Source organism: Rhinolophus sinicus, linkage group LG06 (genome assembly GCF_036562045.2).
Source record: "Rhinolophus sinicus isolate RSC01 linkage group LG06, ASM3656204v1, whole genome shotgun sequence".
Lineage (NCBI taxonomy): Eukaryota > Metazoa > Chordata > Mammalia > Chiroptera > Rhinolophidae > Rhinolophus > Rhinolophus sinicus.
The window spans coordinates 7,990,012-8,012,581 of NC_133756.1; the positions used below are offsets into that span (position 1 = coordinate 7,990,012).

At 58.0% G+C, this 22,570-nt stretch overlaps 1 protein-coding gene across 3 annotated transcripts; it reads left to right on the forward strand.

The window, feature by feature from the left end:
* Positions 1 to 922: 922 nt before the first annotated feature.
* Positions 923 to 22,491, forward strand: NADK (NAD kinase). 3 transcript variants are annotated; one of them, XM_019712042.2, is made up of 12 exons: positions 923 to 1,077; positions 8,689 to 8,907; positions 10,686 to 10,769; positions 16,545 to 16,674; positions 16,945 to 17,053; positions 17,139 to 17,224; positions 18,274 to 18,376; positions 18,709 to 18,863; positions 19,091 to 19,190; positions 19,366 to 19,523; positions 19,976 to 20,058; positions 20,556 to 22,491. In XM_019712042.2, the coding sequence occupies exons 2-12, from the start codon at positions 8,729 to 8,731 to the stop codon at positions 20,725 to 20,727; spliced, it is 1,359 nt and encodes a 452-aa protein (XP_019567601.2). In that variant the 5' UTR covers positions 923 to 1,077; positions 8,689 to 8,728; the 3' UTR covers positions 20,728 to 22,491. The 3 variants fall into 3 exon arrangements, with proteins under 3 accessions (XP_019567601.2, XP_074190379.1, XP_074190378.1); XM_074334278.1 differs by lacking the exon at positions 923 to 1,077 and adding an exon at positions 1,971 to 2,129; XM_074334277.1 differs by lacking the exons at positions 923 to 1,077; positions 19,366 to 19,523 and adding an exon at positions 1,996 to 2,129.
* Positions 22,492 to 22,570: the final 79 nt, after the last annotated feature.

Here is a 22,570-nt window from a genome sequence, read left to right on the forward strand (position 1 = left end):
CATTCAACCCTCACAAGAGGGTGTGTCCAGGTTTTGGGGGTGTGCAGCTTATACAATGTGGGAGCCGTGTTTAAGACAAAGAAACAGCAAATTATGTTAAGGGTCTGCAGCTCTGCCTGCAGGAAGATTACAGCTTGGGCGTGTCACCCACGCTGGCCCAGAAGGAAGACTTCCTGCCTTTCCAGACTCCTGAGGCCCTCTGAGGCAGACCCCCTAATCCTATGCCCAACCCAAACTGGCCTGACTAGCATCCATCCCCACCCCCATCCCCACCCCCACCCCAGCCTCTGTTCTCACTGCTGGCCCTCTCCTCTCCCCACTACAGCCAGCTCAGCCTTTGGATTCAGCCCAAGGCACACCTCCGTTGGGAACCTTCCAGGTGCCCTAAGGCACCCCTCCCAGCATTGTTTTCTAACCAACTGAAAGCCCTTAAGGGTGTGAGCTCCAAGCCTCTTGATTACCCAGGGTGGGACCTGGCCTTCTGGGAGAAATTGCACAACCCCAGGCAGCTGAAGCAAGCCTCAGTCTGTTTCCTCATCTCTGAAATGGGGAAGCTCTCCAGCCTGAAATCTCGAGGTCCGGAGGTCCGGGGGGACAGAAGGTTTCTGTGACTCTAAGCACACACCTGCACAAGTTCCCTTTAGAGAAGGGTACACAGGAAGGGTGACTGTTATGGGACCTAGGCTAGTGACACTGCTCGCACTCATGCCTTGGTGCCTTCTCTGTAGACTGCCCAGCTCTAGACGGGAGGTCTGGCCCAGTGCCAGAGCTGGATCATGTTTAATATTATGTTAATGTTACATGCAAAAGGACAACTCCAAGGCCTCTCCTGTGGGTGTGGCTTGTCATTTTGGAGAACCAGCTGGGATTACAAAACAACCAGATGGGGAAGTCGCAGAGGTTGAGAAATCCCCTCAAATTCCCATCATCCTTGCCCCCACATTCCAGCCACCTTTGGTGACCTCACTGCCCAATGGTCCCAGGACAGCAGTGAGACGTGACCTTTTCTGTGACAGCAGTGTCCCAGGTCTCGACACAGGGCCAGGAGTCCCAGCTGCAGAAGACTAACAGCAGGAGGTATGAGGGCCTGGGGAAAGCCGGGGGCCAGGCTGCTGCAGGGGGGCCGTGTGCTCCGTGTTAGGGAAACCCCAGCGTAGAGAAGCAGTGATGGCTGGCACTCGGGGAGCCAGGCAGGTTACAAAGCACCCCACAGTGCATAGCCTGGTTCATCTACAGTGACCCTGCAGCAGCTTGTTCACAGCCGTGTCCCTGACGCGGCTGGGACACGATTCCTGGGTAACCTTCGATTCAGCAAACCGGTACCTGGCACCTCCCCCAGAAGCTACAAGGTGGGCACTGTGGCCTTGGCGCCCTGCCTCCTCTCTGGGTCCGCCAGTCCTGGGGGGGGGGGGGCGGAAAGTGTCGGCAAGCCCAGAGCCACCGAGGTGCGGGGTGGTGTGCGAGGACCCGCCAGGCCAGACTGCGTGGGGTGGGCGAGGCGCGCTCCCCCAGCTGCGCTGGCAGCCTAGGGACGGGGTTCTGTGCCGCCTGCTCACAGCGAGGTTTGCTTCCCAAACCACGCTCCTTCTAAGCAGAGGCACGCCGGGGCAGTCATGGAATCTGGGCGGGTGGTATCGTCACTCATCGGGGCCTGCAGTCAGCCAGCCGGGCCTGCGGTACAGGGGAGCGGGGCGACCAGGGGCCAGGGTCAGGGGGTGCGGGCCCGCAGGCTGCCGACGCGGGAGTCTGGAGGCCAGGGATTGGTGGTTGGCGGGCAGCCGGGATCCGGCCACTGGCCCCGCCCCAGCCGCCTCCCCCAATCCTGGGCGGGCGTCCGTGCGTCCCGCCCCATTTGCGCGGGGGTGGGCGGGGAGCGGGGCGCAGGCGCCTGGCGGGGCGGGCGGGGCGGGCGGGGCGGGCGCATGCGTGGGGCGGGGGCGCGCGTGCGCACTGGCGGCGCGGCGGCATTGCCTCTCGGCGGGCCGGCGCCGCGGGCCGGGCGGCCATGGGGCGGGGTACGGCCGCGGCGCCGGGGGCCGGCTAGCGACGGCGAGCGGCGGAGGGGCAGCGGGGTCCGCGGGCTCGGCCCAGCGAGGGGCCGGCCCCGTAGGTGCCCGCGGCAACGAACGGTGAGTGCGCGCCGCCGCTGGGCCCGGCCCGCCGTCTGGGGTCGCGGGGAGCCGGGGTAGGAGGATCGGGGCCCTGCGCCCGGGTGTGGACGCCGGACGCGCTGGCCGCTGCCCCCGCCCCGGGGAATGCGGCGTCTCCCCCACGTGGGCCGGGCCTGAGCGGCCGACCCCAACTCGAGCTCCGGCCCCCCGGGCGGCCGCTGGGCGGCCTCCCCGAGCCCGCGTGTCGTGGGCGGCTTGGGCGTCTGGCCCTCCTGGGCAGCGCTCAGGCCGGGGCTTCAAACTACGCGGTGGTCTCCGCAGGCGCCTCTGCACTGGGTGCCGATCTCCGCCCGCTGGCCCGAGGCCCCGCGGGCCGCCGGGCCGCCGCGCCCCGCGCTCGGGCGCCTTTGCTCCTGAATAACTGGTTACCGCCTCCTTCCTCGGAGACTTACTCATCGGTCTCGGGAATCGTGCAGACCGCGCCCTCGTCCGTGGTCTCACCGCGCCCTCCCGGGGGGATAAATGAGTTATTCTCCCGTCTTTCTGGACGACGCCCCCCACCGCTCGGCCTTGCAGACCTCTGTGCCCAGCGGTCACACGGAGTCCTTTCCTTGTCACCTGTGCTACTGCCACCAAGGGTCTCGAGGACAGGGGCAAGTGCTAGCACAGGGCCTAACACAGTGGTTGCACTTGGAGGACGGCCTGGTTTTTCTTTGAACTTGCGGGTAGGTTTACGTTGCTAGCACAAAACCGCGTGATACCGGGGTCTCCCAGCCGGCTGGCAAAGTAGCAGTTCTTGGGGCCTGTAGGAGGCCGACAAATAAGGGAAAGGTGCCCCTGACAAGTACAACAGGAAACAGTCGATGTATTGATTTAGCGCTTGAGCAAAAGTAGGTTTAACCTGCAAAATGAAGAGGCAGGTGGTTTTTTATGGCAGTTGATAGACCCACATCTTTGTTACCTGAAATCACAACTTTCCTGTGTTACAACAGCTCAGGGGGCGTCAAGAAACAGTGGGAGGGGACCTGCGGTGGGGGGGGCTGGGGGGCTGGCGGGTTGGAACCAGCCTGCAGGGCCTCCTCTGGGGGGCGTCACTCCGTCCACTTAAACCTGGGCAAGCACTGTGGCCTTGAGTCCTGCACAGGTCGGGGTCGGCTTGTGACTGTTGTTTGTACTGGCGGACTTCCATTTGTCCTCTTGCCCTGACCCACATTGCCACATTGCGGAAGTTTAATGCATGGGACGGGTAAACACTTGTTAGACAGTCAGTGAAAAGTATTCAGAGACAGAAGGTGGAGGTGCCCCACTCACTGCAGTGAACAAGATGGGGTGAGACTGGTTTCAGGTAGAGCCGCACAGACCCTCATTTTCTCCTCTGCGTAGGAGGGGTGCAGCCACCTCTCCGCAAAGGCCCTTCACATCTCTGTCCTGGAAGGCGCATGGGTGGAAGCTCAGGCTCTTGCTTGACGTGGCCATTGAACTTTTCGGAAGGTCTTTCTCCACTCACACATCTCAGCACATCCTTCCCTGCACTGAGTGTTATTGGGGGGAGGGGGAGAAGAAGAGAAAGGCGATTTAATAGACACCTTTTCCCCAACTCAGTGCTAATAATGAGGTTGGATAGTTTTCCGTTTCTGTCACCAAATAAACTACTTCTCCATTCAGTATTTCAGCATACGTGTTGAGAGCTCACTCTGGACATCATGTATTGTGTTAGGTGTGTGTGTGACTTATTGGCATTTCAGTGTGTCTCATCATCTTGTGAGTTCTTTATCTCTGAATACTCTGTTACTGTGCTCCAACACTATTTTCCTAATTAAACTTTCCTATGCAGAAGTTGTTTTTTAAAATTAGATTCCTGCTGTCAGCAACTTAGATGGAGTTAGAATTGCGTCCTTTAGAACAGTTAACAGGCCAACCAAACTTGAACTAAATGTGAGCCCCGCTTCACCATTTTCAAAACATGCGTGATGGGGATGACATAAATTTTAAAAGCTGGTTTTCATAGTCAATATGATTATCTCATAAATTAGTTTACTGCCTAGTCATCAAGTTAGTCTTTGCAAGTAACAGCTCCTGGATAATATGTAATAGAATAGGCAGTTTCAAATACATTTGTGGTTAGTGATTTGATTAGTTTATCCTTTTTTTTTTAAGATTTTTTTATTGGGGAAGGGGAACAGGACTTTATTGGGGAACAGTGTGTACTTTCAGGACTTTTTCCAAGTCAAGTTGTCCTTTCAATCTTAGTTGTGGAGGGCGCAGCTCAGCTCCAGGTCCAGTTGCCATTGCTAGTTGCAGGGGGCACAGCCCACCATCCCTTGCGGGAGTCGAACCGGCAACCTTGTGGTTGAGAGGACGCGCTCCAACCAACTGAGCCATCCGGGGGCTTAGCGGCAGCTCAGCTCAAGGTGCCGTGTTCAATCTTAGTTGCAGGGGGCGATGCCCACCATCCCTTGTGGGACTCGAGGAATCAAACTGGCAACCTTGTGGTTGAGAGCCCACTGGCCCACATGGGAATCGAACCGGCAGCCTTCGGAGTTAGGAGCACGGAGCTCCAACCTGTGCTCCAGCCTGAGCCACCGGGCTGGCCCTGTTTATCCTTTTTTATTAACCTTTTTTGAAATACTTACAGACACCCAGGAGGTTGTAAAGAGTACAGAGAGCCTCTGTGCCGCTTCCCAATGTCATGATAACCAGGAAGTGGGTGTTGGAAAAGTACGGTGATTTCGCCGGATTGTACGCATGTGTGATTCTGTGTGGTGTTCCCCCATGTCTGCATTTGTGTAACCACCAACACGATCAATTGAGATTCAGAAGTGTTCGTCACACTGAGGAGTAGCCCCGCCCCAGTTGCCATCCACATTCTCTGGTGACTGCTCGTCTGTTCCCCCCTTTAATTTTGTCACTCCGAGAATGTGTACCTGGGCTCCATCAGTCTGTGGCCCTTTCAGGTTGGCTTTCGCACATGATGCCTGAGATCCAGCCACACGGTTGCAGGTCTCCGTTGATCATTCCCTCCTATTGTGTGGATATACCACGTGTGATCATCCCTTCAGCAGCTGGGCCATCTCAGCTTTTGGCCTATCTCAACCTTTGGCCACTGCACGGAAAGCTGCTGTGACGCGCAGGTGACGCTCAGGTGACGCTCAGAGGCAGACTCTATGTGAACATCAGTTTTGTTTCTCTGGGATAAATGCCCAGGTAGCTTTAGTTTTTATAATAAACGGCCCACCTGTCTTCCAGAGTGACGGTGCCTGTCACGTTCCCACCCAGTGTGTGGGATGGTTTCTCCACAGCCCTGGCTTGAGTAATTTCAGAGGTCCCAGTAGGTGTGTGGCAATGTCCTTGTGGTTTTACTTGCATTTCCTAGTGGCTAATGAAATACTGGTTTCTCCCACACTTATACTTACCATGGTCTGTTCATCTCTTGCCCGTTTCTAATTGGATTCTATGCTTTTTTATTGTGCTTTGAGAGTTCTTTATATAGTCTAGATAGAGTCCTTTGTTGGATATCTAGTTTGCAAATGTTCTCTCCAGTCTGTAACTTGATTTTTTTTTTATTTTTAAAGAGGGGGCAGCTCATAGTGGACCATGTGGGGATCGATCTGGCAACCTTGGTGTTATTAGCACCGTGCTCTAACCAACTGAGCTAACTGGCCACTCTGTGTAGTTTGATTTTTAGTCCTCTCGACAGTATCTTCCACAGAGCAAGTTTCTAACTTGAATGAAGTTTATGTTTTTTACCTTTTATGGACTGTGCTTTTTATATCATGTATAAAAAATTCTCTTTGGCCTTGGTGCCCCAAATTTTCTCCTATGTTTTCTTAAAAAGTTTTATAGTTTATGGTGTATTTCTAATGTAACTGATTTTGATCCATTTTGAGTTCGATTTTGTGTTAAGTATGAAGTTTGGGTTGAGGCTCACTTTTCTGCCTCTGGGTGTCCGATTGCTCTAGCACCGTTTGCTGAAAACACTCTCTTTCCCCCACTGACGCATGTGTCACCTTTGGCACACGTCAGTTGAGCATATTTGTGTCCTATTTCTGGGCTCCACCCTGTCCCGTTGATCTGTGTGTCTGCCTTCCACCAGATGCCTCGGTCTTGATCATTATCATTGGAGATTAAGTCTCAGATCAGAGCAGTTCATCTCCCTCTGGTCTTCCGTTTAAAAATTGTGTTAGCTGTTCCAGCACCCATACCTTTCCAGGTAAATTTTACAATAAGCTTGCCTGGATTTTTATAGAAATTATATTAAACCTATAGATCAATTTTGGGAGAAGTGACACCTTTACAGTGTTGAGTCTTCCAGCCCATGTGCGGGGTCATCTCCCCTCTTGGATTTCATTTCATCAGTGTTGTATTATCTTCCGCATACAAGGCCTCTGTTTGTTTTGTTACATTTACATCTCATTATCATTTATTTCCTCCTTTTCTTCCGCCTCCCCCCCCACTCCGGTTCAAGCCGTTGTTTCTCAGTCTAGTTGTGTAGGACACAGCTCCCTGGCCCCTGCTGGTGTTATGAGCCTTGCGCTCCGCCCCCCCCTCGCTGAGACAGTCGGTCGCCGGTTGTTGGTCGTCCGCTCACAGCGGCTCATGGTGGCTCTCGCCGGCTGCCGGCTACTCATGGTGGCACACAGTAACCCGCGGCAGCACACAGCAGCTCACACCAACCTCCAGCTGCTCATGGCAGCCCAGCGCCTGGGAGAGCCGTTGTTCACAATCTTAGCTGTAGGGCGCAGCTCACTGGCCCATGTGGGAATCGAACCGGCGAACTTCGGTGTTAGGAGCACGGCGCTCCAACCACCTGAGCCACCAGGCCGGCCCTACAATTTATTTTTGTGTATTGAATTTGTCTCCTGCAACCTTGCTAATAAACTCACTTATTAGCTGTGGTCACTTTTTTGTAGATTCCTGATTTTCTACGTAGAAGACCATGTCACCTGCACGTGTGTTCTGCCTTTATTTCATTTTCTTGCCTTATTGCACTGGCTGTAGTCACCATGCAGTGCCAGATAGGAGCGGTTATATCAGACATGTTTTTGTAGGTTCTGCTTTTCATTGAATTTGCCGTCTCTTTGGATAAAACATCAGTTTCTGAAGCTTTGGGGGATTTTGCTCCACTAGGCAGTGTTGTCACCCCAAGCTAAACATTAGAATCACCTGGGGGGGGCACTTTAGAGCTGATGCCTGTGGGTCCAGGCGGGGTGTGGGAACTCAGAGTTTCCAAAGCCCGAGGTGATTGTGAAGCACGGGTGTGTGTGTGTGTGTGTGTGTGTGTGTGTGTGTGTGTTCAGGGACCTGTCACCTTTGACCTTAACTTGAAGATCACAGGCTTGTCTGGAGTTCCGAGCTTCCTCCTGCCCTCCTCCCCATATCTGTCCCTCTAGTGCCAGCGGCTGCCTCTTCCTCAAGTTAAGAGGGCGTTTTCCTCTGTGATAGAACGTATGGGGTGTGTTGTGACCTTGCTTCCTGGGCCTGTGGTGAAGTGAGTTGTGTGGCACTTACTCAGCTGGCTTCCACCTGGGTGCCCCTCGTAGGGGTCTTCCTAAGCCATGAAGCCCGTCCTGTTCTCTTTGGCTCCTGAGAGGGCCTGGCAGGCCCAGCCTCAGCCTCAGCCGCCACTGTGTGAGGTCTGTTATCCCTCCTTCTCCAGTCAGTCGGGTATTGTCTTCGAGAATTACTTTCTGCTCCAGGTTTTCCAATTAGCATACTTCTTTTAATCCCTCGATCGACACTGGTTTATTTATTACAGTTTTTGTCCAAGTTGTGTTCTTTTCCCATTTTTCAGTGTATTGATTTCTGCCTCTATTTTCATCACCTGTTCTGCCTGTCTCGGGCTGATTTTATTCCTTTTCTCGCTTTATTGAGTAAACCGTCAGCTTGTTACTCTTCATTCTCAAGAGTCTTAGCACAGTTTCACGGGCGTGAGGCACGGGCTGTGTTTCGAGTTTACACTCTTATCTTTTCCATGTGCTGTAGCATTGGCGTTGGTGTCGTTTGATCCCTAAGTTGGTTAAAAGGAAGTCCGTACGTCCCCAGAGCGGCTTTCTTTCTGTTTCTGCTCTCGTCCTGGTTTTATTGTACTGTAGTCAGAAGAGAAAGTTCTCACTACCTTCACTACTTTTTGGAAGTTGAAGTTTTCCTTGAGGCTTAAATAGGTCAGTTTTGGTGTTTCACTGGCGCTGGATTAAAAGCCTGGACTCCAGGGCCTGGAGTCATGTGTACCTGCCGGCCACTGTTACTGAGGCTATTTGTTGAGCTTTCCTGGACTCGGATGCTTAAAATCACAGCCCCGAGTCTCTGTGAATTGCTGCATCCCCGCCCTGGTTTGTGAGAAAATGCTGCTCGCAGCCCTGGCCAGGTGGTTTTCCTCTTCTTCGACCTTCAGCTCTTCTAGACTTCTTAAAAACCAGAGAGGTTCTTGAGTTCTCAGTATGTTTTGGATGGAAACAGGCTATTTTCAAAGTTCTTTGGTAAAGTGGATTTCAGCCATTTCCCTGATGGCCTAGGAACACGCATGTGTAGACATTGTTTTGTGCACACTTACTTACTTCCTTTATTTTATTAAACTAAGGGGTCAGCGTGTTTCTCAACAAAGCCCTCGTTCATCAACGATGGAAATGGAGCAAGAAAAAGTCAACATGAGGAAGGGGCCGAGTGCAGACGCGGCCTCCTACCGCTGCTCCGCGTGTTCTGGGGATGAGGACTGGGTGCTCGGCGCCCCCATCAGGGGTCGGGCCAAGTCCCGCAGCCTGTCTGCCTCGCCTGCCCTGGCGAGCACCAAGGAGTTCAGGTACGAAGGCCTTCGTGGCCCCTCCCCTCCTCCCTCCCTCCCTTCCTCCCTCCCTCCCTCTCTCCCCTCCCGCTGTTGGGTGTGAAGAGCACACTCAGGAGCTCACTCAAAAAGACTGAAGAAGGGCTCTTCGGGGTACTGTTGGGGAGGGGGCACTGCCTGAGCGTGTCTACAGAGGCCGGCTGGCTTCCAGCTGCTTCCCCATCAGTGGGCCCACTTGCACTTGAACATGAGGTGTGAGGTTTGTGGCCCCAAATGGCTGGGCTGATGGAGGGCCTCACGCGGCCTCCGGGCTGTGGGGTAGACACCCTGTGCTGAGCGCGCAGCTGTGGTGACACGTGTGGATGCTCCTCTGGTTTCCGGAACAGTGAATGCAGGGGGTTCAGTGGCAGCTGCCCGAGCGAGCGTTGCCTCTGAAGCAAGGGTCATGCCTGTGAAATGCAGGAGGGGCTGACAGCTGGATGAGGTGGGGGTGCCCGCAGCGCCCGTCACCATGGTCTATGGGCAGTAGTGCAGGGACGCGGTGCTGGCATGGCTTCTGGGTAGGAAGTTCAACCCCTGAGTGCGGCCGGCAGCAGCCTCCCTGTGACTCCCTCCTCAGTGTCCGTTGACCGTCCGACCCAGACCACGCATGGGACAGCACTGTGCTTGGTTTTGGTTTTGTGGGGTTTGCACCACGCACCTTCTGCTTCAGAGCACACTGAGCAGTGGCAGCAGGTCAGAGGTGCCTCTCCCGGTGTCGGGAGGGGAGGGCCGAGGGGTGTGCCCGGTCACAGCCAGTTCTTGAGGAGGCGAGCTGAGAAGTAAACACCAACGTAGACAGAGGAGCTCTGAACGCACCGCCAGGGTCTTTGTCCCAAAGGCCATAGGGGTGGCCCGAGCACTCCCGACACGCCCGCGAGGGCAGCACGCCAGGCCTTTATGCACGCTGCGGCTGAGGGCTGCGGCCTCTGCAGGACAAGAGAAAGTCCGGTTTGTCTGCATTGGGATCTGAGACCTCGTTGACCCTGAGTCGGGAGTTGGAGACGAGAGCAAGGCTGCAGCTCCGACCGGCTGTCTTGCTGGCAGTATTTTTGGGGCAGAGACCATGAGGCGCTGGAGGCTGGTGTTCTGTGAGGGGGTGAACACTTCCCTTTGCCCTATCACGTGGGAGTGTCCTCGGTGCTCCTTTGGCCCCTTGCCAGGGGGTGCTGGGTCCTTGAGGACAGGAGAGGGAAGGCCCCTGAGTGGCGTCCCTGGGGCATGGGCTGGCCGCAGTGCCCTTTGTGAAATGACGTGATTGTGGCTGAGTCACTTTTCAAATATTGGAAAGTTGGGCCTCTCACGTAGCATCTTCTGTGTTGACAGTACAACTCAGAATAAGCGTTTTGTTAACATTTGCATTGGGATTCCTTGGGATGGTTTCCCAAATCTTGGTTCCCAAGTGTAGACCTGAAGACTAGGCCTCAGATAGACTTACCAAGACACTGCACAAATCCAGATTCCAGGCCCGTCCCCCAAGATCGCGGTCCCTGTTCTGGGGTGGACCCTTGTTCTGAGGGGCTTTTCTAGGTGGTCCCATCTATCTCTAATTGCTATTGCTACCTGGACAGCATGTGGCGTGCCCATCAGCTCTGCAGAGCAGGGCGGAGTCTTCCGGAACCATCCTGTGGCTACTGGACAGAGTTCATGTCACTCTGATGAGGACATTTCTGAGTCAAGAACAGCCTGCACTGTGTCTACACATGCGGTCCTCTGGCTGCCCGCCGGCTCACCTGCTGTGTGCCCTCTCCCCACAGGAGGACGCGCTCTCTGCATGGGCCGTGCCCAGTGACCACGTTTGGACCAAAGGCCTGTGTGCTGCAGAACCCCCAGACCATCATGTGAGTGCTGGGGGCCCCCGGGGCTCTGGCGCACAGTGTTGTCACCTGAGTGCCAGCCTCCAGGATGGGCGGGGGGGGGAGCTCCACTAAGACAGGTGGTTTTTTGTTTTTTGCAGTAAAAACTCCAGGAGGAAAAATGACGTACTTCATGCTAGCACAGTTGGTGGCTCAGCTGCTTCTCCTTTAATTATTCTTAAAATACAAGACGTTAATTGGCTTTTTTGAAAATCTGAATTTACTTATTTGAGAGACACCCACTTGCAGGGGCTGCATTTTGGCCGCAGCCTGATGGGAGCAGGGCCGTCATTGGTGCCGGATGAGACGCTAGTTAAACTCTAAGAAGGTGGGGTGGTTTTCTGGGGTTCTCCTGCCTCACTGACAGTCAGCGCAGCTTCCCCCGTCTGGTATTTGTTGGCTCCAGACGGGAAAACTGTGAGGATGCTCTGTGTGGAGGTCTGCCTGCTGGATGTCTCATGAAAACACAATGAAATGACTTACCTGATATTGGTGATTTATGTTAAAAGAAAAAAAATCAGAATTGGCTCTAGCCCTAATGGCCAGGCTGGGCACCCTGTCGCACCTCAGCACCCCTGAGCCTTTGTGCGGAGCCCCCATCGGGGTCCCTGGTTTAGAGGGAAGCCCAGGGACCTGGCCGTGCTTCTGCGACTGACCCATCTGAGGGCCTTTGCTCCCTGTGAGCTGCTCACCACAGCAGGCCACCCCCATCCCGGCCACCCCCATCTCACAGCCACCCCCATCTCAGCCACCCCCATCTCACAGTCACCCCCATCTCAGACACTCCCATCTCACAGACACCCCCATCTCTCAGACACCCCCATCTCTCAGCCACCCCCATCTCTCAGCCCGGTGGTCAGGACCCCTGGCGTCAGGGCACGACCCCTCTGAACGGGGTCCTGGTGGGGCCGGCGTCCTGGTGGGTCCTGGCCGGCAGCTAGGGGGATGGTAACTGCCTGTTCTGCCACCTACTGGCTGCCTGGGGAACTGCAGGGCAGCGTTTGTCCAGTGTAGTGTGGGCCACGCCTCTCCAGCCAGACGCTGAGCCTGGGCGTGGCTGCCCAGTGGCTGGGTCCTGACCCTGCCTGCTCCCCAGTGGCCCCTCTAGTGTCCCCACAGTGCAGTCAGCATGGCACACACTGCTAACCTGGCCCACGGGTGCCCGCAGCTGCTCCCACTCTGCCCTGCCCCCAGGCTGGCTCTGCCCTGGCCTTTCACCAGCTGCCTTTCGGGCCAAGCCGTGCATTTCCTGGTCTTGACAGAGCTGCTTTCTCCTTGTCACTCACATCACGGTTTCAGTGCCACCTGAGGGGCCTCTCACCATCCCTCTTCAATCAGCCATCACCTAACTCCCAGCCCAGCTCAGTCACTGTCTGTGTCTGGGTTTTGTGAGCTCGGCGGCATCTGAGCTGCTCCCTAAGGTCAGGTGGGGCTGTTCGGGGAGGCTGCCCGAGCGAGGACAGGTGCCCCAGCAGTGTCCCCCCCAGGGCTGCCAGGGGGGTTGAGTAAGCAGCTTTCACTGACCCTCCTAGGCCTGCGCCTGGTACTGTGCGGTGGGGCTGTCATCTGGGGGAACAGGCTCCGTCCCCCACCTTGTGCCCCCCAGTGCGGCAGCGGGGTGGGCCGTGGTTTCATACCATGGACCTGCTTCCTGATGTTGAAAAGGAAGAGACGGCAGTAGGTTGGTCTTTGGGGCCTGCACGTCCTGCTCTGTCCTCTGACATTTCACTGTGAATGCCGGTGTACTTTCCTGACATTGAAACGTGGAATGGCCAACACCTGGTTACCTTTGGCTCAGCTGTGTCAGCTGCCAGGTCTCTAGGCATCCCCGCTCTCCCATCTGGCACCCACAGCTTGTGTGCTGGGGAAGGGTCTGCATTTCCCTTGGAAGGTGACCCAGCAGGGAATTGAGTGACCAGTTGGCGCCCCGGCCCCTGCAGGGCACGGCCGGCGAGCCTGCCTGGGCCAGTGGGGGAAGGGGCTTTGTGTGTGCCTCAGCCAGAACTCAGACTCCGACCGACCCGGCGAGGGCTCTGAGCCACCCATGCTGCTTCCAGGGCCTGGGGCCAAGCAGCGGCCGTGTGTGGGAGTGCACGCCTCTCTCCTGACCCAGGCCTGAGAGCTCCTCCCATGGGCCCAGCCGGTTCCACAGCCCCGCTCAGATTTCTGTGTGTTCTGCTGGGACTTGTCACTGCACCTGGAGCAGAACGCTGGACAGGCCTCGTCCTGGTGCCCAAGGCAGCTGAGCTCAGCCAGCCAGCCTCGCAGGGCACCTCGGATCTGGCCTCTGCTGTCAGAGGGGCACGAGGACTTTCTGTCTTAAGCAGGTGATTAGGCGACAGGATGGCATAAAGCAAGGTTACCCGTGGTTTGCCATCTGGTTTTGAACTTCAGGAAGCTCTCGTCGTGGTTGTTTCATAGGCTTTAGTACGTCCCTGCAGGGCAACATCATGCTGTCAGTTTTGAGGCTGTGAGACCAGGTGTATAGTACAAATGCACAGTTGGGAGAGTTGGGGCCGGTTTGCGGGACACGCCTGTCGTTAGCCAGGTGTGACGGAAACGCTGTGCACAGGCCAGGCGTCACCTACCCATGAGCTGTACATGCGGCCGGGGCAGGCGGTGAAGCTCTTAGAGGACGTCATGAGAGACCTATCTCCTTGCAGAGATGCCCAGAAAGGGTGAGTGACGGTCGGCCAGGATCGCGCCGAGGTCAGACACCCGCCACTTTTATTAGTGGTTTGTGTCACGGTTCTGACGGTTGCCAGCGGCGCTGTCACATCTCTGGGGTAGCCAGAGTCCAGGAGGCAGGCTTGTGGCCTGCATCTCAAACGGGGACGTCCTTGTGCCACTTGCCTGGCAGCTTTCAGAACTGTCCCCAGTGGGCCGAGGCGTGCGCCGAGCATGGTGGCTGGCCTGGTCACGTGCTGCTCTTGACCTCGTCCTCCACCAGGTCCCGGCTTGTTCCAGGCCAGGCGGGGATGTCCCCATGACTTACACACTAGTCAGAGGCACAGTGGGTTTCTGATTCCAGCTGCACAGCTTGGTGCCCGTGGAGTCAGGACAGACATCTTCAAGCTCATCCTTCCCGCCCCCCGGGGAGTCCCCAGTTCACCCACTCCTCCTCTTCCCCACCAAGAAGACTTCCCGTTGGCATGGGTTCCTCTGTCGCACGGGGACAGGGTTATGTCTCCCCCTCAGACTGGGTTTCTGAGGGTGGCCTGTGTACTCCCTCTGACTGCACACTGAAAGCGGGGCCGTGCCTCCCATAGCATACTGGAGGCTCCTAGGACAAGTCTACGTCTTGCCTTTTCCCAGGGTCCAGGAATTGCCTGCCGCCAGCCTACTGAACTCACCTGATATGCCCCCGATGGTGCCCCCAGCAAGGAAGGTGGGGCTGGTGGGCTGAGGGGAGAAATTGTTGTAGTTGGGGATATGGGCAAAGGAGGGCGCAGGCCGGGCCTCAGTAGGGTCAGGGCCGTAGCGGGCGGAAGCCCGGGAGCTCCTGAGGGCCCCTCCAGGCCAGCCTTCTCCTTGGGCCCTGGCTCCAACTCGTGCAGAACACACCGCCCATTCCAGCTGCCCTGCTGCAGAGTGGGGGCATGCCTCACTTGGGGGCCCTTCCGAGATATGCCCCCCATGCATATATGCAGGCACGTGTGTGCACGCACGCACGCATGCACACACACACACACCACACCACTCCCACACAGGCATGCAGCTTCCCCTCTCAGGCCTGGAGGGATGGGTCTTCCCTAGTGAGGGAGAAGGGTGGGGCAGGGCCACCCTGGGCTCTACCCCCCTCCCAGCTGCCGTAACTTGTTTGCAGAGAGTATGTGTATCCTCAGTGGGACTGGTTTTCTGCCTTGAAGTGTTGCTATGTTTATATTTTTTTGTTACCTGTTGCTTCAATATGTTGTATTTCTGTGATCCCTTCAGAGTGCTTGTGTGTCTTGTGTGTCTCTAAGTATTTGTGAGTTTGCTTGTACACATAGACACCCCCACAAGCAAACTCACAAATAGAGACACACAGAAGACACAAGCATAGTGTCTGGCTTCATGAGTGCACACATATGTGATGTTTCTGTGCAGGTGTGTGTGTGTGTGTGTGTGTGTGTGTGTGTCCGTCCCTGTGCGAGGCTGTATGAATAGGGAGCCTGTGTCTGTGTCATGTCATGAGCGTAGCCTGTGTGAGGATACATGTGCCCGTCCGTTGAATGCCTGTGCATGTGTGTGTCTGTGTATGTGCACGCTAGGTACTGAGGTGTGTTTGCTGTGAGTGTGTGAGGCTGTGTGCCTGCACCTGGAGATTCCCTGCAGAGGGGGATCAAGGCCGTTTCCTGCAGCAGGTCCAGCCTCTGGCCTCTCCAGCTGCCTCATTCTGGCTCCCCCATCTGTTACTTAGCAACAGGGCCCTTGTAGGAGGAGGGGCGGTGAGGAGTTGTGGGGCCACCTCCCTCCCCTTTCCTGACCCCGAAAGCCCTCAGGCTCTTACTCCTTGGTCAGTGGGGCTGCTGCATGGTCCTTGGGAGGGGCCAGAGCCCTGAGGGTGCGACAGGACATGGAAGGCGAAGGCTCTGCCAGTGTGCTGCCAGCTAGCTGCCAGCTTCTGCCCTCTTCAGGAAGCCAGAGGCCTGGGCTCCGCCCCAGCATGACTTCTGCCTTCATTTTGCTTCCCACCACCCCTGGCACACTTACACATCCTCCCTCACACAGGACACACACCCACACTGACTCACACTCATGTCCACCTGACCCACCAACACACTGCCACACACGGTAACACACAGCAACACTCACAGTGTGTCCTTGCAGGAACGGGCTCACCAGCCCCACTGACACCAGCACAACCGCTCACACGAGCCCAAGCTCTGATGCACAGTAGGACATACGCGCTGTCTGAGGGGCTGCCTGGCCCCTCGGCGAGGACCCACTGCCCTCGGACCGCAGTGTGTGTGGCCTCCCCACACCAGCGCGCCTTGGGGGGTGGGGGGCTATCCCTCTCCGGCAGGACGCCCACTGGCTTTTAGAAGAATTATTAGAGCAGTTTTAGGTTCACAGCAAAATTGAGGGGAAGGCACAGGGATTTCCCATGTCCCCCCACCCTCCTCGGTCCCACGCACAGCCTCCCCGTCAGCGCCCCACAGAGGATGCACGTGTTACATATAACTGACCGGACCTGCACTGACACGTCTTCACACCCAGGGGCCCCTTGCACAAGGGTCATCAGCGCTGTGCATTCTGTGGCTTGCACAGCCGCAGTGACACATAGCCACCTGATCGTCACAGGGGAGTGTCACAGGGTGAAGCAGTTTTTACAGTTAAAAACAGGGTGTTGTTTAACTGTAAAAGTTGAGACTCAGCTGAGTTGGACACAGTGGTGTAGACATGGGTCTGCATCCCACATGCCAGCCAGCAGGAAGCGGGGAGCGGAGGGGCTGCAGTGGTCTCCGGGGGCACTGTCCCCAGTCGGCCGGTCTGGGTGTTCGAGAGGCTGGCACCTCGGCTGGGTGCAGGGAGGGTCCTTGTGGAGCTGGGCTGTGCATAATGTTTGCCCCTCAGGAGCCCTCGGGGGGTCACGTGTGTGAGCTCAGGGCCTGAGGTGAGCAGTGGGCGCATTCAGGCAGCAAGTTGCCTGGGGCACGTGGCCTCCTAGCGAGGCCCTTCCAGGTGGGAGGGCAGCTGGCGGGAGGTCGGCCACTCTGGACCTGCCTGCGCCCAGGCAGCGGGGCCAGTCCTGGTGTGAACGCTCCTCTCCCCCAGGCACATCCAGGACCCTGCCAGCCAGCGGTTGACGTGGAACAAGTGCCCAAAGAGTGTCCTCGTCATCAAGAAGATCCGGGATGCCAGCCTGCTGCAGCCCTTCAAGGAGCTGTGCATGTACCTGATGGAGGCAAGCAGGCGGGTCTGGGGGGGCCGCCCCCACCCTCTGCACCCCCCTCCACTCAGCCAGCAGCAGGCTCAGGGCTGGTGAGGTCAGCAGGCCAGTCCCAGGCAGTGGCCTCCGTGACCGTGGGCAGCGGGCTGTGTAGGTGGAGCGAGCAGTTTGCAGCCAGGACAGGACCCGGTCCTGTCCTACCGTGCTGGGCAGGCGAGGGGCCCTCACGGAGCCGGCGTGGTCGGGTGGGCGTCAGGCCTGGGCCGACTGCTGTCTGCCTTCCAGGAGAACAACATGGTGGTGTATGTGGAGAAGAAGGTTCTGGACGACCCCGCCATCGTGGGCGACGACAGCTTCGGCCCTGTGAAGAGGAAATTCTGCACCTTCAGAGAAGGTGAGCCGCCCGCTTCTGTGCGGTGGCTGGTCAGCACCATCCCCACCCTGGAGGGCAGCCATGACCGCTTGCTCGTGTTTTCTAGACTATGATGACATTTCCAACCAGATCGATTTCATCATATGCCTCGGGGGGGACGGGACCCTGCTCTACGCCTCCTCGCTCTTCCAGGTGAGACTCCCGGCAGTCTCAGGCTGCCCGGGCCCTCTCACTGCATCCCGTGCCTGCCTTCCTGCTCGCGAGCTTCGTGCCCCCATGAGCAGTCACACACGTTCTTACTCTGACACAGATGGACTTTCCTTAAGTTCAGTTACTTGGGGACAGAGCAGGTTTACAAACAGACCTCGTGGTGCGGCTGCTCTGTGTGGTGCTACAAGCTGGGACAGGCTGGCTGTCACCAGTAGGGGAAGGGGCAGTGGTGGAGAAACCGTCCTGGGGCAGCTGCCCGCACAGACGGCGTCGCAAGGAGAGCTGGTGACGCGTGGCCTCGTGGGCAAGGGCAGCAGCCACAGGCTGACCCTCCAGGGCAATGGGGGAGATGCTGGGAGTCGCGAGATGGCAAGGGTCTGTGCAGGGTGTCAAGGGGGCCATCTGAGCCCACCCTCTCCTGGACGGACCCAGCCAGGGGCACTAGATGGTCAGGTGTGGAGGCCGTGGAGAGGGCCTGGAAGGGAGCATGGTGGCCAGTGGGGCACGACGAGCAGGTCCTGTGGGCAGTGTGGACTGGGGCCTTGGCACCAGGTGGCAGATAAGCAAGTCCCAGTGCTGCAGAGTCAGCTTGGGAAGAGCGGTGAGCGTCGCGGGGGTGGCCCGAGTGCAGCTGAGCCCTGCTGCCTCGCCTCCGCCAAGCCCTCCTGCCCAGCAGGGGCTACGGAGCCATGTGGCAGGGACCGGAGTCCCACTCACTCCCCCGCCCCCAACCGACCTAGACCCTGCTGGGCTCGGGCTTGGCGCTGGGGGAACTGTGCTCCCCACGCCCGTCCTGTCCTTTGGCCAGCGGGCTGCTCAGTCCCGTTGCTCTCCGCATGGCCAAGCCGCCTGCCTCCCCGACCTCTTGCTGACCTCTCGTGGTCACCCCACGTCAGCCCAGCCCTGCCAGGCCCACCTGGCCTTGACCCTCCCCTTCAGAGACAGACATGGCGGGGGTTGGTCAGTGCTGGGGCTGGCTCGATGACCTGAGCGGACTGGCCAGCTGAGTGACCCGCCTTGTCGGCTCGCAGGGCAGCGTGCCCCCGGTTATGGCGTTCCACCTGGGCTCCCTGGGCTTCCTGACCCCCTTCAACTTCGAGAACTTTCAGACCCAAGTTACGCAGGTGATACAGGGTGAGTGGCCGTGTTCTGGAGCCACCACAGCTCTGGGCACGCGTGTGTCCTCACTTGGCTTGGGCTCAGGCATAGTGCACGCTTCCCTGTTTCAGCATCAGAGATCTGCATTTTCACCAGTTCAGGCCTTTTTTCCTGACGCTGGGAAGTGGGGGCAGGTCGCGGGCTGAAGCTCCTGTGCCTGTTGACTTTCGCAGAAGACACAGAAGTGTTGCTTTCACGGTGGGAGAAGAAAGGGAGTCCCTCGTTGGGGGGGGAGGGTCTCTGTTTCCTTTGGGGTGTCACCCCCACCCCTGTTGACCTCCCTGGGTGTGACCCGTCCGCGCCCCCAGGGAATGCAGCTGTGGTCCTCCGGAGCCGGCTGAAGGTCAGGGTCGTGAAGGAGCTCAGAGGGGAGAAGGTGGCCGTCCCCAATGGGCTGGGTGAGAACGGGCTGCTGGCTGCACACCTGGACGTGGAGGTCGGCAAGCAGGTCATGCAGTACCAGGTCTGTGGACACGTCCCTCAGCGAGTCCCTGAGTCCCCAAGCCTGTCTTCCCTGTCTTAAAGTCTCGGGGAGGAGCGCAGGGTTTGAGGTCTTTGATTGGACCCCAAGGGGGAGCCCCCATCCTCAGAACCTCGCAGAGAGCCCAGGAGCAGGGCTGTCTGTGGGTAGATGCAGCTGGGGGCGCTGCCCAGCCTCTCAGTGCATGGTGGCGCCCCCCGCCCCCCCAGGTCTTGAACGAGGTGGTGATTGACAGAGGCCCCTCCTCCTACCTGTCCAACGTGGACGTCTACCTGGACGGGCACCTCATCACCACTGTGCAGGGCGATGGTAGGTGGGCGTCGGGCGTCTCCATCCTGCGGGTCCCCACTGGGTGGGGGGCCGCGGGGGCGTGGAGAGCGACCCTGCGGCTGTCCCCAGGCGTGACTGTCCAGCCTGGTCGGTGGGTGTGCCCTGGGGACCCCAGTGGGGGGGGCGTGGAGAGCGACCCTGCGGCTGTCCCCAGGTGTGATCGTGTCCACCCCGACGGGCAGCACAGCGTACGCGGCCGCAGCTGGGGCCTCCATGATCCACCCCAACGTGCCGGCCATCATGATCACGCCCATCTGCCCCCACTCGCTGTCATTCCGGCCCATTGTGGTCCCGGCAGGGGTTGAGCTGAAGGTCAGAGCCCACCCTCTCCACCTTCTCCAGCTTGAGCCATTAGCGTGGGGCCTGTGGGACTGACCACCTGTTCTGGCCCAGGCAGCCTTGTCCTTTGGGGCCCCCAGGCCGTGGACCCCACCTTGCTGATGCCAGAAAGGGCCTTGCTCTGTCCTTGTCTGGGCCCACGTCGGGCGGGGACAGGCTGAGCGGGCCCAGGTAAAGAATGAGCCCTGGTGGGTGGGGCTGTGTCTGCATAGAGCTCTGGGCCTGGACACACAGCTGTCCGTCCTGTTCCCCAGTGCTGATGTCAGCGAGACACAGGATGGCACCTGGTGGCCTGGAGCTGGCCCCGGCAGGTGGTGGGCGCTGTGCACGCCTGAAAGGCCCCTGGCTGGGGCTACCTGCCAGGCAGGGTTCTGAGGGGCTCAGCTGCACACACGAACCACACCTGCCCTGCTTGACTCCCTCAGATCATGCTGTCCCCGGAAGCAAGGAACACGGCCTGGGTGTCCTTCGACGGACGAAAGAGACAGGAGATCCGCCATGGAGACAGGTGAGTGGGCTGCTGGGCTGCAGTGGCGCGTGAGGGATTAGGCAGCAAGGGTCCTTGTCACGCATGCTCACACTGGGGGGAGGGGCCTGTGCCTGTCGGGCAGCCTGTCACTCAGGTTGCTGCGGGGTCCCACATTCTGCGGAGCCTGGTGGTAACTTGCCAGCTGCGCTCGTCCATCCTGTCCCCTTACCATTCCCACCACCCCCTCCCAGGGTCTCCTCCACGGATAGGGCTGCACGGCTCTGTCCCGGGACGTCCACCAGGACCACTGAGCCCCCAGCTGGTGGCTCTCCTCACACGAGACTGAAAGTGACAGGCTTCCTGGCCCCCATACATCTGAGGACTTGGGGCCAGGCTGCTCGGGAAGTGACAAGAGCAGGGCTGAGGTGGCCTCCAGCCAGGCGGGGGAGCCCAGTGCAGTGTGGCTCTTTGCTGGTTCGGTGGCCGCAGCCCTGGGCAGGGGTCTGGGCGCGCTCACCGGCCATGTCGCCTTCCAGCATCAGCATCACTACCTCCTGCTACCCGCTGCCCTCCATCTGTGTGCGGGACCCTGTGAGCGACTGGTTCGGGAGCCTGGCCCAGTGTCTGCACTGGAACGTGAGGAAGAGGCAGGCCCACTTTGCCGAGGATGAGGACGAGGATGCAGACGCAGAGGACGGGGAGGGCTAGGCCGCGCTGCTGCGGCCGCGCTCAGGCCCCCGAGCACCCTGTCTCCTGCCCATTACCGCCTCCTTCCCACGCCCCCTCCCGGAGCACGCCGGCCTGAGGGTCACAGCCGTGTGGGCATCCGGTGTCACGTCTCCTGCCCGTAGCCAGAGAGCGAGCTTGGAACCTGCCTTTTCTTGACCAAATCAGCGGTTTTTAACATTGTAAATCTGACTTCTTTTTGTGTTTCTAAGTAAGCCAAGTGGCCGCACAGAGGCCGAGCTCTGACGCCAGCACCGCGCCCCCGTTTTGTCAGTCAGAGTCTGTCCCCAGGGCAGGGCTGCGCGTGGCACGGGCTACCTGTGACCCTCGTCAGGAAACTCCACGAACCAGTCTGCTAAACTCAGAGGGGATCAGGACGGATAGATCTTCCTTTCATGTTGGAAATAAATGTCTCAGCCAGAGATCTTTCAGCCCCCACGGTTTCCCCTGCATCTGCTCCTTTTCCTTTGAAGGTCCTGGAGGGGACGCCTCCACCAAGAGCAGGTAGGAGTTGGTTGGCGGTGGCCCTGCCCTTTGCTGGGGTCTGCACTGGGGCTGCCCACACTCGCCTGCCTCGGCCCCTGCCTGCCTCCCAGCCCTGCTGTGGCGTGTCGGGTGCTGCAGTGGGCCACACCGTGGCCCGGGAGCCGTGGCAGGTGGACCCACACACATTCCTCACAAATCAGGGTCCACCCTCTGCGCCCTGGAAGAGATTTAAATCCTCTGTATACTTGTTAAAGATTCTCTTGTATGGGTTTTATCAGGTGCACTGAAGAGTCCAGAGGAAAGGGGTTTGTACTGTCATGAAGTGGAGCTTTGTGCTGTGTTTACATGTGTTCTGTGTGATGTGTGCTGGGACCCTCTGTCCAGTCCAGCATGGTCACCGTGGGTGGGGGTGACAGTTCACACAGAGAGATGGGTGATTCAGTAAGCTGTGGTCTTGTGCACTTGTCACAAGAAGATTGGGACAAATAGGTTGGTGCAGAGAGCGGTGGTGGTGACATTCATGTTGGTTCTGTTCTTTGTCCCTGTGGGTCCTGGGGTGCTTGGAAACCGTCATTCCAGTACTCACTCCTCCCTTGGCAGCTGAGGCGGGGTGGGGGTGGCGTGTGCGTGAGTGTGGGGTCCATGGGCAGAGTTGAGGCTCAGTTTGCATGTGGCCTTGCCCCCTCGCCCAGCAGGCACCCTAAATATGGGCCTGTTTGAGTGACTGGTTTGTCTCTGCGTTTTCATCTGCTCAATTGGCGAGAAGGGAAGAGCTGTCCCCCCCGTCCCTGCCATCCTGGGTCTCGCTTCTGGGGTGATGGGTGGGGCTGTGCCTTGCCCACTTGGAAGGTCCACACGGGCAGCCACCCTTGGAGTCTCCACTGTCCACGCACGTCCATCAAGCACTCTCCCCCACTCTTGCCCCTCTGGGTGCCTCGGTGGGCTGGCAGTTGCCTGGTGTTGGACCAGAGGCCATTCTCACCACCATCTGCCTGCCCACCGGCCTACCTCTGGCTGAGGGGCCAACCCAGCCCGGCTTCATGTCCAAAGAGCGGCGTTCAGAATGCAGGTCACTTGTTCAGACAGAAAGGCAAGTGTCAGCCCTAAAGCAGCATGATGTTGGAATGATCTAGAAGGCTTTGGATTTTTTGAAGCAAATTCTTAATGTTTCATATTGTTAATATCCTGAAAATTTGTTAAATGATGTTGAAAGCCTTATTACTATTTTCAGATCCTTTCAATAAACAGACTTGTTACAAAGTTGGGTTGAGTGATGACTTTATTTGCTTATTTATAACAACTGGAAGTCGCCCAGGGAGCCCATGACCCCCAGAACAGG